The 14,158-nt window shown below is 38.8% G+C and overlaps 1 protein-coding gene across 2 annotated transcripts in view; it reads right to left on the bottom strand.

Moving 5' to 3' along the window:
• LOC103068134 (mannose receptor C-type 1) overlaps nucleotides 1-14,158 on the bottom strand; it is a 53,183-nt gene that overhangs the window by 14,650 nt on the left and 24,375 nt on the right. For both annotated transcript variants that reach the window (XM_088150437.1, XM_088150436.1), the window contains exons 10-20: nucleotides 13,442-13,557; nucleotides 12,439-12,587; nucleotides 11,645-11,844; nucleotides 9,842-9,963; nucleotides 8,827-8,914; nucleotides 7,184-7,328; nucleotides 5,644-5,685; nucleotides 4,861-5,024; nucleotides 3,710-3,777; nucleotides 3,214-3,314; nucleotides 1,355-1,497 (exon numbers count right to left, since the gene is read on the bottom strand). In XM_088150437.1, coding sequence (XP_088006563.1) covers nucleotides 1,355-1,497; nucleotides 3,214-3,314; nucleotides 3,710-3,777; nucleotides 4,861-5,024; nucleotides 5,644-5,685; nucleotides 7,184-7,328; nucleotides 8,827-8,914; nucleotides 9,842-9,963; nucleotides 11,645-11,844; nucleotides 12,439-12,587; nucleotides 13,442-13,557 — 1,338 coding nt within the window. The remainder of the gene's footprint in view (nucleotides 1-1,354; nucleotides 1,498-3,213; nucleotides 3,315-3,709; nucleotides 3,778-4,860; nucleotides 5,025-5,643; nucleotides 5,686-7,183; nucleotides 7,329-8,826; nucleotides 8,915-9,841; nucleotides 9,964-11,644; nucleotides 11,845-12,438; nucleotides 12,588-13,441; nucleotides 13,558-14,158) is intronic.

Here is a 14,158-nt window from a genome sequence, read left to right on the forward strand (position 1 = left end):
TGCATAGTTAAATAAACTATATGAACCCATAAAACTGGTTAATTAAATGTATGTAGTATGATTTCAGTCTTCCTGTGCCAAGCAGAACCCCAAGTGTTTGCTCCCTTCCTTCTCAGAATACAAACATTTTTTACTAGTGTATCTTGGTGCTTGCATGCGCTTGGAGGACTTTAGGCAGTAGGATGGCTAGTTGTATGTTTGTGCCAGGCATCTGCATGAACGCATTGCCCTTGAGCTTTCATTGGTGACCCAAGGCACCCCTTGGAACCTAAAAAAGATTTCCCCCTCATGAGTCAGAGCCACGTTCTCCAATAATATCCCACATGTCAGCAGCTTTGCATTTTTCTTTTCCTTGGCACCATTTTCGGAAGTGATTTGCCCTTGCCTCCTTCCTAGGGCTGAGAGAGAGTGGCTGGCCCCAGTTACCCAGCTGGCTTTGTGCCTAGGCGGGACTAGAATTCACAGTCTCCCAGTTTCTAGCCTGTGCCTTTAACCGCCACACCAAACTGCCTCTAGCTTTGTATTATGAACACATTATTTCATTTTTAATTGTTTTAGAAATACATAAGGTTGCAGACAGTAAAAGCAATAGTAAAATACAATTCAAAAACCAAACAGCCAAAAGAAAAGCAAGCATTAAAAAGCAAACACACCACCCACTCTGCCACCCGTTCTAACCCAAAGCCTGGGGAAAGAGCCCGCTTATCCTGGCTCTTTTGATGGGGGCCACACATAACTCAGCTGCGAGGGTGTTCCAGAGCGCAGTGCTTGTGACAGAGAACAATCTCAGAAGTGCTTTTCTAAGTACTGCTCACCTTGATTCTAAGTAGGTAGCAGCATCTGGCTGATTTTGCAAAAGATACCCAAGATTGGACCTAGTTGGTACTTGGAGAGGAAACTGGCATGTAACCTTTACCAGGAAATCAAAAAAGATCCTAGAAAACCGCTAGGACAAAGTGCTTCCTTATTGTCACCAATGAAATTGAAGGAATTGACATTGGTACTGATAGGCGAAGGAGCAAGGAAGAGCAAACCCATGAAAGCAGAGTAGTCCCACCCGTTTTCATGCACGCATTGCAATGGGGTGCCCACGGACGAAATGGACAGAGCTTGCAGGATGATAATTGCACACTGCTTTTGACATTTCAAGAAAAGCAGCAAGATCTTGTGGATGCCACCGAGAGTCATGCTTAATGTGAAGGAGCCACAAATTCTTTTGTGACGCCATCTTGTCAAGACACTTATTTTAATCATCTAAAAAATAATAATAAATCCTCCACAGAAAGTCCCTCCTCATCTCTTTATCCTTTTGTTTCCTGGAGTGATTTTTTTAAAAAGGAGATAATTACTACACCTTGTTTTCAAACAAAAACCAAGATTCAGGGCATCCTCCTTGAGTGGAAGGTGGTGTGGGGGCAACAGTTGCATTGATTGAGCTGTTGTGTCTTTCACATATGAAAGAAGATGGGTAGCCACAGTTTATATCATTCCAAAGCCCTGTGCAAGAGAAAAGAAATGGTTGGATGTGAGCGGGGGTGGGGGGGCTTCAGAGTGGTCAAAAAAGTGAAGAAGGTAAGCCACAACCCTGAAACCAAAGCCCCACCCCTTTCTAATGTATGTCCTGAGGGTAGCTAAAATCAACTGTCACCTACAACTTGATAAGCTGCTGTTGCATCCACTGACAGACAAGGAGATCATTAAAGGATCATTTATTTAGGAAATCCACAAACCTGGATTCATCCATGCTAGAAGTGAATTGAGGTCGCTATGTTAATGGGTGTAAGACAGATGTGTGCTATCCTCAAATGCCTCTTAGCCTGCATGTGACCCAGACCCTTTAATCTGCATAAATTGCCCAATCATAGTAAGGTCCTGTATTAGGAATCAATTCCTTTCTATTGTATTTGCTATAAAACAGTAAAGTTATTTAGTTTTTAAGAAAATATGGAAAGATACAAGTTAATGCTGTCTGACTGATGAGACTCCAGATTTCAGATCCACCTATTCTGAGCTCAGAATAGTAAAAAGAGGTTTCAAACGCAGCTGAAGGTTGGGCAAAGTTACGAGAAAGACTATGTGACTAGCATATGAAACAAAATCTAACATTCATATGCTAAACAGCACTGCAGGGAGTCAGACAGCTTCTTCCTTTAGCCAATCAGCCTACTCCAAATGCCTTTCAAGTTTGGGAAAAGAACCACAGCAACCACAGCTGGCTGTCCAATCCATACAAGTAAATGTCCTAAAAACAGCAAGTCTCAAGCCTTTGAACAGGAATCTGAGCATGCTAGCTGGAGTCATGTTCAAATAACATATGCATACTAGAGCCGCCTTTCCAAAGCTCTTGATACTGCTAGAAGACAACGCTGACGACCTAGATCAGTGTTGTCCAAACTTGGCCACTTTAAGATGAGTGGACTTCAACTCCCAGAATTCCCCAGCCAGCATGGCTGGCTGGGGAATTCTGGGAGTTGAAGTCCACTCATCTTAAAGTGGCCATGTTTGGACAACACTGACCTAGATGCTCTCTAATTAAACAGAATGTGTGTCAGCTGCAGACACCCCTATCAGCCAACTTGGGAATCACAGAACCTATTGAAAACCGGTCTTCACTGCAACTTCAGATGTCCCTAGTCTTCAGCTCAGGAACTGCAGCAGCTAAATAAATCTACTCAGAACAGTGTCACTCAGCAACGATGAACAAATTAGGAAAAGGAAATCTCTCCAAGGCACTGCAGCAGCTAAACCAAAACCACAGACCAGGGAAGGGCTAGAACTAGCAAAAGTCACACCTTCAAGCAAATGTCAGACAGCCTTAGGAAAAAATGGAGAAAAATCTAGAGATGTTGAGAACACCATAAACCCAGACCAGCTTATTAAGGCAGAATCCAGCCTTGAACACAACAGACACCATCTACAGAACACGACCCTGTAGCATGGTAGTGCTAAATTACATTTTCCCACAGGCAAAGTCTGTTCTTATTCAAAGCCTGAGAGCTGTTGGCAAGATACTGAAACACACAAAAGTCCCATTTATTTTATGCAGTTGGGACTGTATATTTCCTTCCTGTATGCATTTTTGTATATACCTCTGTGTTGTGAAGTATGTCGCCATTCCTCCAAAATATGAACTTCAGCATACATACAGATTTGGGGATTCTTTCATTTTTAAATACATCTGAAACCGGTATTGTCAACTAGCAAGCCACATACCTGTATTTCTGTAAATGACCACACAGTTTTCATCATTGTTTGCAAAGTTAGGTTCGTGCGGTGCCCAGGCAACGTATTGGACAGGAGTTCCATCCATCCAGCTTTAAAGCAAGTTAACATATTATTTTCAATCAGTGTAAAACCAAAGGCTTCCATTAGAACAGTAGTTCTCAAACTTGGCAACTTTAAGATGTGTGGACTTCAACTCCCAGAATTACACAGCCAGCATGGCTGGCTGGGGAATTCTGGGAGTTGAAGTCCACACATCTTAAAGTTGCCAAGTTTGAGAAACACTGCATCAGAATGACATCATGCGCATAATGGCATACAGGGCATCACTTGCCCCCCCTCCCCCATGGACAAGCAAGTATGTCATGTAAACCAGGCCATTGTATTGGGCTTTTCTAGGTGTAAAATTCTAATTGTCCATATCAGGATAGCAAAACAAGTAAGAAGAAACTCATATAACAAGATGTAATGTTTTCTGTTTACTTACTTGACTATTTTATCAAGGCTCAGTTGCAATCCAATGAAATAAGTATCTATCTGTTCATTTTGCAAGATCTAAAGCATCAAAACAAAAGGTTATCACTTATTTTTGTAGTCTGGGAATTATGTCTCAAGCAAGTCTATATTAAGCTTCAAGAAGTTATTTTGGAAAACAACCTCATTCCTTTAAATACAAAGCAAGAAGAATGGCTAATAATCCAGTTATTGGCTCTTAAATAAAAATGGAGAGATATCAGACAGGGGAACTGGTTAAATATCTCAGCCCACCCTTTTCTTCTAAAACTGCCTAATATGGATTTCTTACTTCAAGCGATGGCCATTGCTTTATTGCACACATACTTGATGAATTCTTAATTCTGCCCAAGGTAGAAATCTGGCACTTCCTGTTTATCAGGCTGGATAAGACCAAGGATCAGTTCATTTCAGCAGTGTGATTTCCCCAATTAGGTAGACAGATGCCTTAAGGAGGTTTACAAAGGAGGATTATAAAGAACCACTCCACCAACTCTTACTAAAAAGTCAATCTAATCTGGCAACAGATGTGTTGGGATAATTTATTGGACACAATTGCAAATCTTAACAATGAATAAAAAGTCCCCAGCTTTTAACTGCAATCATCTAACAGATGGAGCTTTTGTCAGGATCCAGTATTTGCTAACCTAGAATTTAGCTCCTTGATTTAAAAATGCAAACAGAACTCTTCTGATTAGGAGGAATGGCTTTTTTATGGGGGTAATTCAATAAAACTGTTCTTGGAGCCACAGGACAGAAGAAGACTGATACACTTGGAATATAGAATAGCATGTATGAATTTTAGATCAAGTTGTGAAAATCAAAAGCTGTCCCTCCATACCCTTTCCAGTACTTTTGGAGTGTTCTGACATGAACAGTAGTAGAATAGATATGAGTGATATGTTATTTAAATCTTAATTCCTTAATGAGGAAAAGCTCAAATGTACTCAAACTTCCATAATACAGAGTTTGTAAATGTAAATTTCTGAAGAAGGCTAGGGTTATTGTAAGCCACCAAAAGTCTCAGTGTTTGGCAGCCATAGAAATGCTTTAAATAAACTAAGAAATAAGCAAATAATACACATTCATTGTTCTCATATCAGAAATAATAAATAAGTGCCTTACATATTTCAATATAAACTTTCTTTCAGTGTTGCCTTCAATGACAAGCAAATCCCCAAAGTTTTTCTTGCAAAATGCACGGGCATCTTCCATTGGGAATTTGTTGGTGTTGAAGTAATACTGCTTGTCTTCATTGACAAGCCAACCATCACTAGTAAGTTGAAAATCTATGAAAGAGAGAGATTAATTAGATATTCTGCAGACTCAGAATATGTAAGCCAACCAATCAGCAAATAGCCTTCAGTTTATGAGAAGATCTGACAATGCTACATATCTGATCACAGTTTCAAGTCTCTACTCAACCACAGACCTCATTGAGTGATTCTGGGACATTCTCTTTCAGTCCAGCTTAATTTGTAGGGTTGTTGTGGTGATCAGATTAGGAGAGAACTTCCCCCATATACATTGTTTTGAAAAGTGGGGCATAAATAATAATATAATGTAAGCATGCAAGATGGAATTAAGCCCTTTCTTCTTGTAGCGCAGCTAATAACAAATTGGGACTCTCCAACTAGTTAGGACACAGTATCGCTATTTTCAGCCAGCAGTGTCCTCAGCAAACTGCAACAACACCAAAATGACAACGTGCACACCATGACATCATTACGCAAATGCTACCTTTACGTACTTGTGTCCTCCATCTAATGCGAGTATATAAGTAGCAGTGTTTGCTTGATGGTGCACACGTTTCATCATTTGCCCCCCTCACCCACAAGAAGATTAGCACAATTTTAGCTTTATCATCGGCATAGAACCATTTCATTACAACAAGCCATAGAAACTTACCTGGAATGGGTGGATTTGTTGGTTCTGCATTTAATTGCACACCTGGAAAAGAAAAGTTATAATAAAATCTAATCTACACGAGTGGTTTCTCATATTAAAAGGAAAAAAATGGATAATATTATTAACCTAATTAGTTGATTTTTTACTTTTTTTTTTTTGGTGCATTCAAGTCACTGTTGAATCCTGGTGACTGCCTGGACATGTCCCTGCAGTTTTCTTGGGAAGATTTCGGAAGTGGTTTGCCATTGCCTCCTTCCTAGGGCTGAGAGAGAGTGACTGGCCCAACGTCACCCAGCTGGCTTCATGCCTAAGGCGGGACTAGAACTCATGGTCTCCCAGTTTCTAGCCTGGTGCCTTAACCACTACGCCAAACTGGCTCTCTTAATTAGTTGAATCACCATAATTTAAATAAACATTTCAAAAGTGTTCCCTAAGTGATTATTCCATCAATATCCTGTCACTCCTTACATTTTTAAAAAATTAAATCTATCTTTTTAAAAACATAGCAGCCTTGATGGTCAGGGAAACAACTTAGCGAAAACAGCATTCTGTCCTCTGGACTGGTCAACTAGATGATAGTGGAAAGTCCACAAGTGGTTGTTTTTTTCTGTTGTTCCCTGGAAACATGTATTGAGAAATATGGATAGATTCCATAGCCCCCATGACTTTTCAGCAAATAATAAATCTTCACAGAGTTTTAATGCTCCCATTTGCACCTAGATTCTAAAAAAAAAAATCAACAGAATTTCCAAAGATGAAGTCTTCACCATCATTGCAGGGAAAAGAAACTCCAAATGTCTTACTTGGAACTATAACAGGTATATTAAATCTAACATAATTTCAATGAATAGGTTGAATGTTTGGCTTGTCACTATGAAATTTCATAGGTTGCTGACAAAGGAAGGAAAGAAAACGTGGATTGGCTTAACTTAATGAAACTAAGACAATGAATACCGCTTGCTCCAAATCACGGAATTCACATTACATCCATTTTATTACTCAAACCAAATATGACCTTCAGCTCAATAATTGAAACTGAATGTGCATCTTTAAAATACGCATCTTTACGAGAATTTACTTTGCCATATTTGTTCAATGTGGCCTAGGTAAAATATACATTGGTGCTTTTTATCTTTTTCCCGCCATATAAACATTTTCTACCTTTCTCACTCCTTAACATCAATGAGAGGAAGGCAATTATGCCAGCTCCAGGTCTTCATAATTTTAGGTTCCTTGAAGGAAGGTACAAGAGACTAAAGGAGTTTTTGAATCTGGTAAGTAAACCACCATTCCTGATGCGCTCCCAACTTGCCTGTTAAGCCCACGGTGCTTGGTCAATGAATTCTCACCAAAGAATGAAATACCACTAGTTGATTTCATTTAAAGAAATTTTAAACGAGGATGCCCAATGTTTATTATTCCCAAAGTCCAGCCAAATTACTGATTAATTATTAATTTTAAAAAACTAAACACATTGTTAATTGGTTAATGATGCCTATTAACTTGATATTATGGCTTCATGTGACAAAGAAACTCGTACCTTTTGTAACCTGGCAGATCCAGAAATATATATCCTCACAATGTACATCATTCCAGTACATGTTGTTATTTGGATTTAACTCTCCACAGTGCTCTACTCCATTATAATTATTGGGTTCTCCATATCCCCAGTTGATATAACCTAGCTAATATAGAAATAAGGGTTATTCATTTGCTGTAAAAGATTATGTTTCATGCTACAAAATTCAATCTAACTGAACAGAAGAAGCTCCCTTCTACTGAGTTAGAAAACTGGTCCATCTAAGCCTGTGGTTCTCAACCTCAGCAGGTTTAAGATGTGTGGACTTCAACTCCCAGAATTCTCCAGCCAGCATGGCTGGCTGGGGAATTCTGGGAGTTGAAGTCCACACATCTTAAATCTACTGAGATTGAGAAACACTGATGTAAGCCAGCATTGCTTACACTGACTGAAGTCCACATGTCTTAAACCTGCCGAGGTTGAGAAACACTGATTTAAGCCAACATTGCTCACACTAACATTGCTTACACTAGAACTTTGGACTGGAGTTTTTCAACTCATATTGGAGGTCTAGGGTTCAATCTTGGGCTCTTTATAGGCTAAGCAAGTGTTCTGCCATTGTGCCAATTAACTACAACAGTCAAGAAAACTTCGTAATTTCTCAGGGACTTTTTTTTTTTTTAAGAATTCATTTTGCTTGAGTTTTAAAATGTTAATTATATCACTTCTCTATCCACAGACTATATCAAGCTCAGGGCCAGATAGGCTTTTCAGCTGGAGGCCACACTTGATTGTCACCATTTATCAATATCATGATCATCTTTCTTTTGGCTACTGAAGGCTCTGGGAATGGGGTGATGCAGTAACATCACTTGTGGAGGCACAGCAGATATTTCTGGTCTTCGTTTTGACATTGTGAGGGCTGGGATGGGTAAAAGAGATTCCTTTATATACCATAGAAATACCTGAAATAAATAAATAAGCCAACCAGCCTCGTGGAGGTTTAATACTTATTTTATCTTTATTTAATTTATAAAGAACTGAACTTGTTCTTTTGCCAACAAATTTTGGTATTGTGATTTCTGGAGGGAGAAGGCTAGGTTGTGGATGTCAGCAAACCTGTTGATTCTGATCTAAGTCATGGAGTTTGGTAGTGGACCTTTTACCTCGGTTGGCAACCAACACAAGACAGTTGTCACATTTTTTGACTGCCTGTTTGTTCTGAAGAGCATGCTTATCAACCAGTTTTGATGAAATCTTTAGGACAAGCTTTTATTAGACCTAATAACTCAGAGAATCAAATTAACTTTAAAAAAAAACATGGCCAATTTAAATTTATTTTGAGCAAACCTGTGAGACTTCTACAAATATTGTGAAACAAAATGTGAAGAACTTTAAATGACGCAACTTTTAACGTGTAAATCAGGCTCTGAGACCTTAGGTTTCTGCAAAAGTAGAATTTAAAGCATCCAAAATATGTGTTAAAAACAACATATCTCAGGTAAAATGAATTATAACCCCACTGCAGAAAAGCCAAAATGGGATGCTCTTTCTATTCAAATTATTACGTTATTTCAGTACAAAATTCTAGACCCTTATTTTTTGCCAAAGCATATAAAAAAACAGGAAGAATAATGCCTGAGAAAAAGGTTGAAATCACTCACTGGTGAATCATCACTCCATTTAAACCCTTCCTGTGGATTTATATAATTTAAACCAAGCCAGAAATGTGTATAGACGACTCCAGAGTTCCTAAAATATAACACAAACACAAATAAAACCAAGGATTTTAAAAAGCGGGACAAGCTGTGTTAGGGTGGTTTTCATTAAAATCTGCCCCTGAAAATGTTTGAACCTTTCTGTAAGAGCAAACCAATAAATGTTTCTGATAAGCACACTTGCTATGTCGTAAAAATGCACAGTAATTTTCAAATGTTCTTTTTGGCCTCTTGAAATAAGGTTAATCTTAACAACCTGCCAGCAGTGTCTGCAGGAGGTATCAAAGCAAGTGAGATGTTTTTAATTGTGGTACGCCACCCATAGTCACTTTTATGTGAGTGGCTATATGAATACAATAAATAAGTAAATAAGATGGAGGATGCAACGCCATAATCCAAACCTTTCCTCTTTTGGACATCCATGTTACCAGCATGTAAAAAAGGAGCGGGTCTGGATCATGGCCTTTGTCCACCATCTACTAGCAAAAAAAGAGAATAGAGTGTCAGAATGAAGAACAGTGAGAAAGTAAAAGGATAGCTAGGCGAAAAGAAAAATTGGTGGATGCCAAACAAAAGGGGAAATTAGTAATTCCTCCCACTTTGAGCTTATTCCATTTCCCCAACTGGCACGCATTCCAGCCCCAGATAGAAAACTTCCTTGGGAACCTGATCCTCGGCAGGAAAAAGGTTGGTCACCTCAAAGAGAATGTGTTACATGTTATAAAGTCAGAGGTCTGACCCTTCCCCTAATGTTCAATTGTTCTGTCACCTTATGTACATCTCAACTCTTCGACTCTCCAGTGCAGTATTCAGTGGCAGTATGTGGGTTTGGGTGTGTGAATTCCAATTTATATCTTATCTATTTCCAACAGAACTGGATTCAGTTATGAGGTTCAAAGGCATTCTGACTCTGCTGCTAGAATGAAAGAGTTACGATTGCAGGATCGATCCATGTACTCACCGCAAGTAATTCTGCAGCGAATTGGATTCTTGGGCACTAGTAATGGAAGCCAGATCACCTCCAATTGCTAAGCAGAAACTCCGAGCATCTGCCCATGATTTCTTGTCATGTTTTAAGAAAGCCTAATGACAATACATTATTTCGCAATTAGGCAGGAGAAAAAAATGTACACATGATAAAGTTGAGAAACAGGTCATCAGCAAGGCATGATCATGATACTGATGTATGCACCAAAGTTACAACAGAAGAAGAAACGTGAGAAGTAACAGACAACATTAAAACTAGGTTTTCCTAGTTCAGTTGTGTTCAGCTATTGATTATAATTTTTAGACAATTTTTACACTGGCCCACATCATTCTTTCTTCCTCAATCTGATTCTCTCCAATCAGTTGGAATTCAGTTCCTGAAATTCCCAGAACAAACTTGATTGGCAGCAGTTGGGAAAAGATGATATCATCCATTACAGACTATTCTGAATAGATGTGGCTTCCCGAAATCGTTGGTTTATCTGCCCTTCAAATTCTTTGTAATAAGCATATGAGGAATTAAAATTCAGGATCCTGGGCGTCCAAAATTGATATTCTTCCATCAAGCCATTTGGCCCTCCATCTTTGTCGAAAGTAAAGAATGCACAAAAAACTAAAGCTAAATAAATAAAACCATTCTCAAGCTATAGAATGCGCATAATTTTCCCTCCACTTTTTCTACTTTCAGGAAAGAATGGAAGATTTTTTTTTCCAGCCAGGCCTGAATTAAACTGCTTTTTAAATCTGTTCTAAATTGCTAATATCTAATTGTAGAGAACTCCCTTGAGTTTCCCATGGATAGAAAGGCATGGTAATAACAACAATAGCAATATAGTATAATAGAAAACTCATTTTTTAGTAAAATAGAGTAACCATTGAGCACAAACACCTGGTGATTTCGCGGACATGTAGCTTTCTTGTCAACAATACAGAAGTAGTTGGCCACTGTCTTCTTCCAAAATATTTTTCTAGCCTACAGCCATGGAATTCCCTGATAATCTCCTATCCATGTACAAAGTAGTTCCAAACCTCTTTAGTTTTATCTAAATCAGCCAAGATAAGCCTCAGTTTCAAAAGAAAGACTTGGAATTGTATTGAATTTCTAGGATTTCCCTCCAGAGAAGTGGAGATGAGCAAAACACCGCCATCAATATGTGTTTAGGTATGTCACCTGTCCTAAAGGAGCACCCTACAGATATAAAAATGAAAGGAAAGATGCATTTATTAAGATTTGTATACATTTGATGTATCAGCAGGTGGCAGCAGATAGCTACGCTTGTCCAGTCTCCAGAAGCGTCAATAGGGAGGAAATCAAAATCATCAAGATTGTACCCACAAGTATGCAATCAAAGCCCTGCCCTTTTTTTTTATGATTATATGGGTTGGGGCCGTATAATCAGAAAGATGGGGCTTTGATTTTTATGGTTGGGGCCACCATCTTGACTTTCTCTCTCTCTCTCTCTCTCTCTCATACACACACACACACATGCACGCGCGTGCACACATACACACAGATACCATTGTTGGTCTCAGAAATTACGTTGTTTCAACTCTGTGTTTGGATTAGAGTCTTTGATAGGAGACCAGTAGAAAAAAGACAAGTAAGGTATATCATGGTTGTCATCTAGGCTGGAAAGTTGAAAAACCATCTTGGTAGAAGGCAATGGCAAACTACTTCCATATTGTTGCCAAAAAGATGGCATGCAACATCCATGAAGCTACCAGGAATTGAGCTTAGCTTTTCTTACTTCATACATTCTACAGTGAAGGGGCATACTTTGAAGCACACATTCCTTCCATCGCTTGGAGCCCAGTCTTCAGGACATTGAGGGACAGGTGTTGTAGTTGGTATTGGTGGAGGAGTCACTCCATCTGCCAAGCGCTTGCAAAGAAATTTCGCTCTGGTTTCACATTTCAGAAGATCCCATAATCCAGCTGTAGTTCCAGTTGTCATTGCAATGCAGCCTGGCTTCCGACCTTCAAGACACATTAAGCAATAAACAGGTCTGTGTCATTTAAAGTGAGATACCTCATTCAAGATAAATATATGGTTGCCTCTTGATTTATTTTAGTATAACTTCCCAAAGCATTTTCCCAAAGGATTCTGTCATTTTTTAAAATTTGAGATTATGTTGTTCATAAAGATTAATGAAGAAGGAAAAATATTTCTAAAAAAGACATGACTTCATGCCAAACTGATATTGTGCCAGGCTTATATTTGCTATTCTTATCTTCGATAGGACAGAAAAGTTGAAATCTGAGTAAGAATCTTTCAAAATATTGCACATAAATTCACTTTTGGATTTAATCAGATCAATGGACAGTGCTAAGAAAACAAATAATTAACAATAAGCAGACCAATTAAATAAAAACACCTTGGAAAATCTATTTGCATTTCAGTCAGTTCCAAAGAAATGAATTTTCAGCAAAGACATGTTCATGTGACTGAGAAAAATAAACAAATGTTCTTTAGAATTCAGTGTGATCAAGAAATGAAGTAAGAATTGGTCTTCCATGCTCAAATCCAGACAGGTTAGAGCAGAGCCATCTGCAAAATATAACTGTAAGTACCTGGCATTTCTGAATTCCAGTGAGTGAACTGGACACGTTCTCCACTGGTCCACCTGAACACTCCTTTTTCTTGTGTGTCAGAAAGACCAATCCAGATGTAAGGTTCAGACCTGAATCCAACCAAACTGGTCAGAAAGGCTTGTTCATATCTGTAGAAAGGGGATAAAGGGCAAGATTTATTTATCACAATGTGCTATTTCTGCAAAATATTAGTAACAAAAATGATTTTAAAATGCTTTAAAGCAGTTGCACATATGTTCACAACTCACAAACATTTTAGATGATTTATCAGAAAGAGAGCACATTCATTGCTATTGGAGAAATATTATTCCTGGTTGTCAGTCTGAGCAACTCCAGGGAGATGAGTAGAACAAGTTTCTTTCAGACATTATAATCATGGTTCTTGAAATGGAGACTAGAATTGCAGAGTTCCCAGGGGTAGGCAACTTCCTGCCATCCATACAAGCTATTGTGCAAGCCAGTACAGCCAACAGCAATTAGTGCAGCTCAAACATTTGGAGAGTATCATACGGGTCTGACCTTTATGTTTCATCCTAAATGGAATAGGTCACATCCATGAAACAGGAATTGTCTATTTTTCCCCCTTCCCCATGAAACCCCCTCTGTCCTTGAAAAATTGCCTCTGGTGGTTGGAACAATCTCGGATATTGTGTGTCTTTAAATTTAACCAAGGCTTGCACCAAAACTAGCCTCAACGATTAGGTAACAGGTAAACAATCGTCAACTCCTTGAATATCTGTCCCTTAGATCAGCTGTCCTAACTTGAGGACCATCAGATGTTTGGACTTCACTCATTATCTCCAACTAAACTGGTCTTTGGTCATGCAACGTGAGCATACTAAAAGTTGAAGCGGAGCAGGACTGCAGGGTACCAGACTGGGGAAAGCTGTCTGCCATGAGAATCTATTTTTGCAGAAGACACTGGTAAAATATGTAATTAGTGCTCTTTAATCAAAGCTACTTTTTAATCAATGTTTATTACCTATCTTCAACAGAAGCTAAAGTAGCCCCATTTTCTGCACACTTTTGACCTGCTTGAGCAAAGGATAAAAATGCATTTCCAATCATGTAGCAGTATAAATAGTATCTTTTCCAGCCCTGGAAAGAGGAGAAGAGAAGAAGGAGAATGAAACCCAACCATATACAGACAGTCTTTATATTATAGATAGGCTGTCCTATACAGTCTTGTGTAAAGGTTCACCTTGATCATTATTTGAACTTGAAGGCTAGCAGGCAGAGATTCAAGGCCACACAGTTTTTGATAAACCAGTTTTATTACAGATACTACAAAAGCCGTGAATACAGCAGAAAGCAGCAATGTCAAACTATACATTTATCTAAACCAATGTTTCTCAACCTTGGCAACTTTAAGATGGGTGGACTTCAACTCCCAGAATTCCCCAGCCAGCCATGCTGGCTGGGGAATTCTGGGAGTTGAAGTCTACCCATCTTAATGTTGTCAAGGTTGAGAAACACTGATATAAACAATAAATCTCTCTCTCTCTCTCATCTCTTTTTCCTGTCTGCGTACTCTAACAGATGGAGAGCAAGTCATTTGTCACTAGGAAGGGTGGTTAACATCTGAGCATTGTTATTGTAACAGACCCGTCTGGTCTCATGCTCTTTGCTCTGACCTTGCTCCTTCCAGCTTCATGGTATGCATATTATAGTCTTTTAAAAAAAGTGTGGAGGATCACAC

This window comes from Python bivittatus, unplaced genomic scaffold (assembly GCF_059951505.1).
Source record: "Python bivittatus isolate LINGU-HERP-01145 unplaced genomic scaffold, Pbiv_v1 ctg000610_np1212, whole genome shotgun sequence".
Lineage (NCBI taxonomy): Eukaryota > Metazoa > Chordata > Lepidosauria > Squamata > Pythonidae > Python > Python bivittatus.